The following is a 9,377-nucleotide window of genomic DNA, read 5'->3' on the forward strand; positions in this document are numbered from 1 at the left end:
CGACGTACGGGCGTGCCTCTGGCGTCCTTTCACTCCCACCTGAGGAAGACGCTACACACGATCGAGCCGTGTCGCCACGCCCGGGTAGCGAAGGGTCGGAACGAACGGTCGTTCTAGTGGAGACCGAGGCTAAGACCGCGCCTCTAAGGGGGAGGAAAGCAGGAGCCTAGAACCGGAGTGCAAGAGCATACGATAGTGACCCGAGAATGGAGCGTCCCACCTACCAGGGAAAGGTCACTCCCCAGAGAGTTGCTCTATAGACGTACGGAGGGAGTCTGCCTCGTGTTCTACCTCCCACCTTGATGAAGACCTGACCAACATCAGGCCTCGTCTCACGCGCGGTAGCGAGGTCGACGAGACGGGTCGCTTTCTAGTCTGCGACGGACTAGACCCCCCTAAGGAAGAAACAGGACCTAGAACCGGAAGCGTGGCAAGAGTTACGAACAGTTGACCCGAGCGGCTGAAGTTCCCACTACCTAGAAAGGTCAGCTCCCAGCAACCTGGCTTCTAGGACGCGTAGCGGAGGGGGATTCTTGGCCTTCGGTTCTACCTCCCACCTGAGAAAAACCTGACAACAATCAGCCGTGTCCCACGCCGGTAGAAGGTCTGACGAACGGTCTGTTTCTAGTTGGAGACGACTAGGACGCGCCCCTAAGGGAGGAATGAGGGACCTAGAACCGAAGTGGCTAAGAGGTTACGGACAGTGACACCAGTTAGGGGTGGAGGTCTCACCTACTAGAAAGGTCACTCCCACAGAAGTTCTTCTAGGACGTACACGGAGGGTGCCTCTGCGTCCTGGTTCACTTCCCACCTGGCGGAAGACCTAAACATTCAGCCTGTCCCACGCCCTGTAGAAGAGGTCGACGCGAACGGCCTTCTAGTCTGCGGACGACTACGACCCTAAAGGGTAGGGAATAGGACCTAGAACCAAAGTGGTGCAAGAAGATACGAGTAGTGAGCCCCGGAGTTGGAGGTCTCACTACCAGAAAACGGCCATCTCCCAGGGGGAAGTGCTTCTAGAACGTTACGGAGGTGCCGTCTGCGTCCTGGGGCTTCACTTGCCCACCTAGGAAGAGCCTAACAAGACATGCTAGCTCTCTTCCGCGGTAGAAGGTCGACGAACGGCCGCTTCTAGTTGGGAGACGACTAGACCCCGCCTATGGAAAGAACTTAATAGTCTATGTGTGCCGTAGAACCGGTAATAGTTGCAAGAGGTTACGACGAGTAGAGCCCGAGTTGCAAGGTCTCACTACCCAGAAGGTCAGTTCCAGAATGTGCTTCTAAGACTACAGATGGAGGTGCGCGGTCGGGTTCTACTCCCACCTACCGGTGACGGAAGACCTAGCAACATGCTAGCCTGTCGGACCAAGCCGGGGTAGAAGGTAACCAAAAGGCCGTTTCTAGTGTGGAGGACGGACTCGCTGAGTGGACCTCCCTACTGCGAAGAAGACAGGGGAAGTCCTTGAAGAACCGGAACCTGTAAAGTTACCACAGTAACGGACGGTGGGAGGGTTCCACTACCAGGAAGGGTTCACTCGCCAAAAGCTGTTCTAGACGTAACAACTGTGACTTCTCTTCTTCTTTTTGGTACGTAATGTCACTAGTCTTACATGAGGAGTTCTGATCAATAGTGTTTTTTACCAAGTGGGGTATCTAAGACGTAAATTCTTTGCATTAATTTTTATTCGATGGAAAACTCGTCTTGCATGAACTAACAGAATCACTTTTACAAGTGAGAAGTTCATAATTAATAAGAGAATCATGTTAAAGCATTATGGACGAAACGAAACCCAAAAAATAAAGTTTGATCGACCATGTCTTAAAAAATACATAGTAATTGCCCTCTAACCATACAATCTGACTAATAAGTAAGAACCACGATACAATATTACAGCAGTCTATAAGGAGATGTTTATGTCCATAACGCAGCAAGGTCTAATAAAAATTGTCTACGGCAAAGAACATTTTTTTATATATGATGCATAAAGCATTAAGAAGCAGTTTGGACAACGAAAACCCGCCATTTATTCAGGTAGATACATGTAGTAATTTGTGTATACGACAGTATTAAATCTCATAAGGAAGACACCGTAGTTAACGATTCATTTTTTTTTTTAAGGGACTGCGAGCTTTCATTTTGTGGGTAAGAAGCTCAGACTCGTACTGGCTTCCGTAAAATTGTCGATTAGGTTAGAAGACCCTCACTGGAAAGACCATCACTCTGGAGGTTGAGCCCAGTGATAGCATAGAGAACGTGAAGGCCAAGATCCAGGACAAGGAGGGAATCCCCCCAGATCAGCAGAGGTTGATCTTTGCTGGCAAGCAGCTGGAAGATGGCCGCACCCTGTCCGACTACAACATCCAGAAGGAGTCCACCCTTCACTTGGTCCTGCGTCTCCGTGGAGGCATGCAGATCTTCGTGAAGACCCTCACCGGAAAGACCATCACTCTGGAGGTTGAGCCCAGTGATAGCATAGAGAACGTGAAGGCCAAGATCCAGGACAAGGAGGGAATCCCCCCAGATCAGCAGAGGTTGATCTTTGCTGGCAAGCAGCTGGAAGATGGCCGCACCCTCTCTGACTACAACATCCAGAAGGAGTCCACCCTCCATCTTGTGCTCCGTCTCCGTGGAGGAAACTAATCCCCCTCTCTAAAGAAGTCTACAGAAAGCCACCCGTCTATACCAGGGTTGAATTTACAATTTTTGCTCTGCCTGTCAGTCATTCCCTTTTTTTTTCCTTCATTTTTTAAAGTTTAAATAAAGATTGAGCATTCCTGACTTTTGCATTTTACTTTAAATGATTTAATTGAGACTGGTTTAGCTGACAGTGTGTTCATGGGGTTCCACAATTTGATTGATGGTAATTTATTAAACGGAAAATACATAAGCATGATGTAAACGTATAGGATCAAAGTATGCATAGATAAAAGTTCACTATCGGGTAATACATATAATGTTGACTGTTTTTCGACAAACCCCCCAGAATGGAGCCGCTGAAAATATTGCTGTGACAAATGTTGGTAACTAATAAAATGACTTGAACTGTCACCCACTCTCTGACATTATTTTTAAATTAACACCTTACACTCGGTACATCCTACATTTTGCAGCACTGCTAATTTAAAATAACTCACTATTAATTATCTGGGTTTCAAGTTATTAAAGTAATGTTTGTCCATGAGACACTATCTGCTTTTCTGTTAAACAGTACTTCACTATGATATTTCAGTTTGCTAGTAGGTTAAAATATCACACTCTTGCAGATGTTATGGAAAAATATTGGCATCCCCATCTTAATATGGATGTGTGGAATATGCAGAATTATTACTGTAATAGTTGTATCACGTTTCAATATTTTAAAAGTACCTTAATTTAGAAACATTACTATAATTTGGAGTTATATATAATTGTTTGATGCTCCTTCTGGGAAGTGACGCTCCTGAGATGCTACGTCATCAACAGATGCTAAGTGCTAACTAAAGAGCTAGCTGTTTAGCTTTCTGCGTTTATTGGGGTACTTTTAGCTTTAGTCAGGAGGTTTACTGGTATGATGGTTGTACTGGGAATTGCACCTGTGTGTTAACTTTTACCAAGGGGAGTAATCCATGGATGTATAATAAGAACTGGATACATCGTGGGAGGCGGAGCCGCGTTCATTCCTGAGAGTTGCTCATTGGCGCATGAAGACAAAATGGCCCCACTTTTGAGAGAGCAAAACGTCACGAAAGTATTAATATATTCATATAATCCGTTTTTATTGTGCATCCATTCCCGGCATTTGTTCAGTAGGTTCAGTACTACATGAGTTTTACCTTTACTCATGGATGCACAATAAAAACGGATTATATGAATACTTTCGTGACGTTTCGATCTCTGGGCCATTTTGTCTTCATGCGCCAATGAGCAACTCTCATAGGAATGAACGAGGCCCCGCCTCCCACGCTGTATCCAGTTCTTATTATACATCCATGGTATGTGCGCTCATAGAGCATGTGCAGTTGAGTTGCCCCTTAAGCCCCGCCCCCCGAGCTCCCACTCAGATGCGCGTTCATAATGCCGAGAAAAATAACTCTCAGAATAACGTTATTAGCACATTTTACAACTTGAGGACCAAATGTTTTTAATAAGGGCAATACAAATGTTGATACTGGGTAGTTTATTTGGTTAAAAGACAAATATCCAACGATTTACAGACGTCTCTTTCCCAATGTTAGTCAATGGGAAAAAGTCTTTCTGGGCCGAGGGACATCACGGACTGATACGGAAGTTGCAGTAACGCTATTTGGACACAACGAATATTTTCCTCAGAGTCCGGCGCACTTCCTGGGGGCTTGTAAAAGGCTAACTAATTTCCGGGTTTCTGGACTCATCCCCAAACCACTCTATAGCTGGGATATACGAGCTGTACAAGCTGTTCCCTTCTCCGATTTGTCTTCTGAAAATGATTTCCTCTGCCTTCCTTTGAAGTACGTTCCTTTTTGTCTTTTCGTTAACTATGTTTTTCTTTATTTACCCGCTCTCTCTCTGTGTGTATTTTGCCTTCTGCTTGTTTGTCTTCCTCTCTGCTCATAAAGCCATCTCCTCAGCACCGTTTGGTGTGTCTCTCGTGCCCCAGAGTTTCATAAAATGATGTTGCTCATATAAAGGAAATTACCATAATTTTTGTTTATCATAGGCTGAAATTGCAGGAAACATACTTTTTTTCTACAGTTTGTTTCCTGTTCTGGCTTCACTTAATTTCTATAACCTCCCACACAATCTCTCTTCCCTTGTAGAGTTTCTGTTCGACCGCCTGGCCGGTAGCAGCAGTGGTGGGCTGCTGTGGCCAGCCTACAGCTGTCTGTTGTTACTGATAGACAACCCACTCTTCTTCTCCCAGTGTCACTCTGTCTACGGTGAGGCAGCTTAACACATCAGCTCCTGTTCTTTATGTGTGTGTGTGTGTTAATTATGAATGCGATACTCACTGTAAAACTTTAATTTTGGGATTCATGGCACATCTGTTAACATCTAAAAATAATTGCAATTGGATAATTAATGGAAAGACTGGTCATGTGACAGCATATACACAAAACTCTGCTCTAATTTCTCAAACACTCACAGCCCCACCCTCAAACTGTAGATTTTGTAGGCATTTGCATCCATTATATTACACTACCTTTTGTTTAGCAGATGCTTTTTAATCCAGAGTAACATACAATTAGTGCGATCAACCTTCAGATGTATTTCAAGGCCAGAGAACCTATTAGTAATCACATAAATGCAAAACAAATAGTTTAAATTCCTTATGAACGGCAATAAATGTCAAGTGGTGCAGGGAAAGCTAATGGAAGCTAAATATTTTTCCATCGGATTATGAAATATCGAAAGTGCTTGAACCCTGCTGCACTTTCTGCAGTATTGTTCTGCATATGCAAGAGACACTTGCAGTATAAACTTAATTTACCAATACAATCTTCGTGCTACTAGCTTCTTGCTTTAGGTAAAAAACAAACACGCGATTTTTACAGCATACGCGGTGTCGCAGTAAATTAGATAAGATGTACCACTGTCACCGTTTGTTTTACATGGATGATTTTGGTGTATGTGCATGCCTTGTATTACATTTATGAGTGTGTGTTTGTGTGTTAGGCATTGAGTCTCTGGTGCGCAGTCTGAACGAGGCTCTGCTGCTGACCGACCTGGCGGTGCCGACACAGGGTCTGCTGCTCCTCACTGAGATACTGGACAGGTGAGACCGCTCTGTGATGATTTGGCTCCCTTGAAAAGCTTGCTGCACTGAGCTTCTTTGCTCACTGACTAAAACTAATTTCACTAAACTTCAGCTTCTCTGCACTTCAGAGTACTTTGATCCACAACAGGGTGTACTGTGGTGTACTCAGCTGCAGCAAAATGAAATAATGGTTCCCTTTTTTTAGGCGTCTAGGGTTTTCCATGCTGACATTTAGTTCTAAAGGTTCCTTTTCAATTACTTGCAAATGCTATTTTCTTATGGGTATAGTAAAAGGTCAGTTTAGATGAATCACATAACACAGTTGAGAGTTTATTTATTTATTTATTTATTGAGGTGTTCAGTATATTACTGCTGAGACCTCCTTGCACTGAAAAGAAGTGAAAATTAACATGTGTCTTTATGCAGTGAGATGTCTTCGATAAAACTATGTACTGGTTATCTCGAGGTAAAAGTAAATTAATCAATTAAAAAATACACTTTTAATTGAAAAGGCACCAGTCTTAACGCGTCTCGTAAATCCGCTTTTATTTTTTCGCAGTCAAATGTACACTTATGGTTTTAATGATGTCGGATGACAGCAAGCACCAGACTATGGTGTCGCATTAAATAACATTAACACTCTCTGTCGACACTGAATCTGCTTTATATGCACTTCTGTTACCTACCAATCAGCTCTGACTGCAGAAGTAAAGATGGCTGAGACTTGGTCAGTGTATGTATTGGTCATTGGATTTTCTTTTCACAAAAGGATATTCAAAAACAAAAAACGACTGGACATTTAATTTTCGATTTAATATTGAAAAATGCGTTTTTCTTTATCATGGTCAAAAAGGGATTTACTAAACTTAAAAAACTGGATGATTTTCATTTTCTACTTCTCAAAACAAAAAATAAAATCACTTAAACAGAAACAAAAAAAAATACAGTTTTTTTATATTCTGCTACCGGAAGTTACCTTACAAAATAAGAGCGTTGATGAGGACGGGATCCGTGTATCTACCGTCCATTTGTTTTTCTTTATTAACCCTTAAGAGTTCCTAGGTACATTTTTCAGCCATTGAGGTTTTGATTTTCATGTCATTTTGGCTGTGTTGAATGAATACAGGACTGTCTCAGAAAATTAGAATATTGTGATAAAGTTCTTTATTTTCTGTAATGCAATTAAAAAAACAAAAATATTCTAATTTTCTGAGACAGTCCTGTATTCATTCAACACAGCCAAAATGANTCTGTGTCAGCCTCAGAGTCCACGGAGGAGGATGAGGAGCCATCCTCGCAATCAGAGTGCATGATAATCTCCAGAGCCTCCTGTGTGCCGAATGCCTTGCCATCTCCAGGATGACTACTCCTGCACTAATACTAATACTTCTAACCATGGCTGCACCTGCATAAACAACCTGAGCGAGAACCAAAACAAAGTCCAATTTTGTTTTGATTCTCGCAAGTCATTGTTTTATTATTGAATTTGATTATTACGCAGTGTGGCCTTCTAAGAGAAAATCATTTTTGAAGTTGCAAACACGCACACGCACACGCACACGCACACACACACACACATACACACACACACACACACACACACACACACACACACACACACACCATTATCCAACATCAAAAGTGACACACACTTATCATTTCAGTAGCACCCTTGCAGAAAACAGTAAAAAATGTGAAATGTTGCTGCATGCTTCAAAGGGTTAAAATTATTGCCATCTTGTAGACACATGTAAAAATAAAAAATTGAAAGCCAGTATTCCAAAATGAAATCTTAACAAAGGAATTCAAGAGTTTATGATAAGATAAATGTGGGGTCAAAAAAAGCATTTTCAATGGGTCATTTTCTGCCGCTAGGAACAAATGTGTCAGTTTGTGTGTAGCTTAGCCCTTTTAGGCTAATTTAAGGAACTGAGACGACAATTCAAAATACAACTAATAAAGAATATCCTCTGATAAGTTTGAGCTATACTGTATTCATTCAACACAGCCAAAATGACATGAAAATCANAGACCAATGTTATAATAAAAATACATACTGTATGTTAAATGGATATATCCGCCTTCTTTCATTTATCTTTCCATTCCCACAACAATATACTTAAAGAAATGGCATATTTTGGACACAGTTCGAATGGTGATTAATCATGATTAATTAATTTTTAAGCTGTGATTAATCTGGTTAAAAATGTTAATCGTTTGACAGCCCTACTTTAAAATCAACCTATACCTGGCATACGAAACCTTTAAGCTTTCCTGTCCTGGACAAACGAATGATAGGTTGGTCTTTTAGGAGATTATTCTCCTGCAAGAGCCAGCTAATTATCGTTGTTAAGGGCAACGGTTACTGAACTAACCGAAAAGGGAAGTGCTTCTAAAATCCTGGTAGAAAAATCACAAGTTGAAAGAAATACAAATAATTATGGTCCTCTTCATTGTGCGAGAGAACGTCGCCAGTGTGCCACATTCGTAAAGTCAGCCAATATGCCAAAAATGTAATTAATCCAAATCACCAAAATGTTTATTTCTAGAAGTTGCATTATACTGTGTAAACGTCGTGCGTGCGTGCGTGCGTGCGTGCGTGCGTGCGTGCGTGTGGCACTCCCACCCTGCCAAGGAGTCACAGAGCACCGCAACGGACGGGTTCCAACAGAGAACAAGGGAAAGTCACACACATCAAACAAACTGTCAAGATTCGGAGGGGAACATTTCCCCATGCAATTAATCAGGGCAGGAGGGAAATGGTAATAGCCTGGTGTCAAGGAGTCCATTTAAACCCATCAAGTTTGGTTGTTTCAAGCTGGATGCTTTAGATGATTTATGAATGCTTGTACAAAGCAGTGTTAAGCAGTCCTTACAGTATTTGCAACAGAGTACATAAAAAACGAAGGTGATATAAATATTTATTGAACTTTTGATTCCTCAATGTACGTCTGTGACACTCTTTCAGGGGGTCAAAGAAAAGTTTCAGTTTAATTCACATACACTTTTTATGATATAAGCAATTCAATTCATTTCTTGTAGCAAAAAGCTCAATAGTTTACCAATGATTTAATTTTTAAATACAAAAAAGGTTATAGATTACTTTCTAATCCTAAAAACATGTAACTAAGTGTCTTTACATAAATACATTTAGCTTGTGTTTTTCTGTCACATAGGATAGAAACTTTGCTACATTAGATTGTTACATACAAGTGGGGGTCCCCGTTATTTTCTCTATTTTTGAAAGGGTTATTGACCTTAAAAACCTCTGTCTTACGAAATGTAAGGCTGTCTTTTAAAATACAACAATGTACTCTGTTTTGTTTTCCTTTCTCCACATATGACCCTTAAAGCCAACACTTAAGAGTGTATATATATATATATATTATATTTTGAGGAATTTTCTTTGGACCGTGGTCCACATGATAACTGATCATTAACCTCAACATAAGTGCAGAGTCTCTGCACTTATGTTGAGGTTAATGATCAGTTATCATGTGGACCACGGTCCAAAGAAAATTCCTCAAAATATAATATATATATTAGGGCCGGGACTCGATTAAAAAAATTAATCTAATTAATTACAGGCTTTGTAATTAATTAATCGAAATTAATCGCATTTTTATTCACATATAAATATTTGACCTGAGAACAGTGAGAAGC

General features: G+C 41.2%; 2 protein-coding genes across 2 annotated transcripts in view; both read left to right on the top strand.

Annotated features, from left to right (window-relative positions):
- Positions 1 to 2,193: 2,193 nt before the first annotated feature.
- Positions 2,194 to 3,049, top strand: LOC104945454 (ubiquitin-like). The gene has a single exon (XM_010771126.1). The coding sequence runs from the start codon at positions 2,408 to 2,410 to the stop codon at positions 2,639 to 2,641; it is 234 nt and encodes a 77-aa protein (XP_010769428.1). The 5' UTR covers positions 2,194 to 2,407; the 3' UTR covers positions 2,642 to 3,049.
- Positions 3,050 to 3,218: 169 nt separating this feature from the next.
- The window catches only part of LOC104945481 (meiosis inhibitor protein 1), a 32,322-nt gene continuing 26,163 nt past the window's right edge, over positions 3,219 to 9,377 (top strand). Inside the window, exons 1-3 of the mRNA XM_010771164.1 lie at positions 3,219 to 3,237; positions 4,777 to 4,896; positions 5,633 to 5,732. Of these exons, the coding sequence (XP_010769466.1) occupies positions 3,219 to 3,237; positions 4,777 to 4,896; positions 5,633 to 5,732 (239 nt within the window). The remainder of the gene's footprint in view (positions 3,238 to 4,776; positions 4,897 to 5,632; positions 5,733 to 9,377) is intronic.

The sequence above is a fragment of the Notothenia coriiceps genome, unplaced genomic scaffold, assembly GCF_000735185.1.
Source record: "Notothenia coriiceps isolate Sejong01 unplaced genomic scaffold, NC01 NC01_scaffold00009658, whole genome shotgun sequence".
Taxonomy (NCBI): Eukaryota; Metazoa; Chordata; class Actinopteri; order Perciformes; family Nototheniidae; genus Notothenia; species Notothenia coriiceps.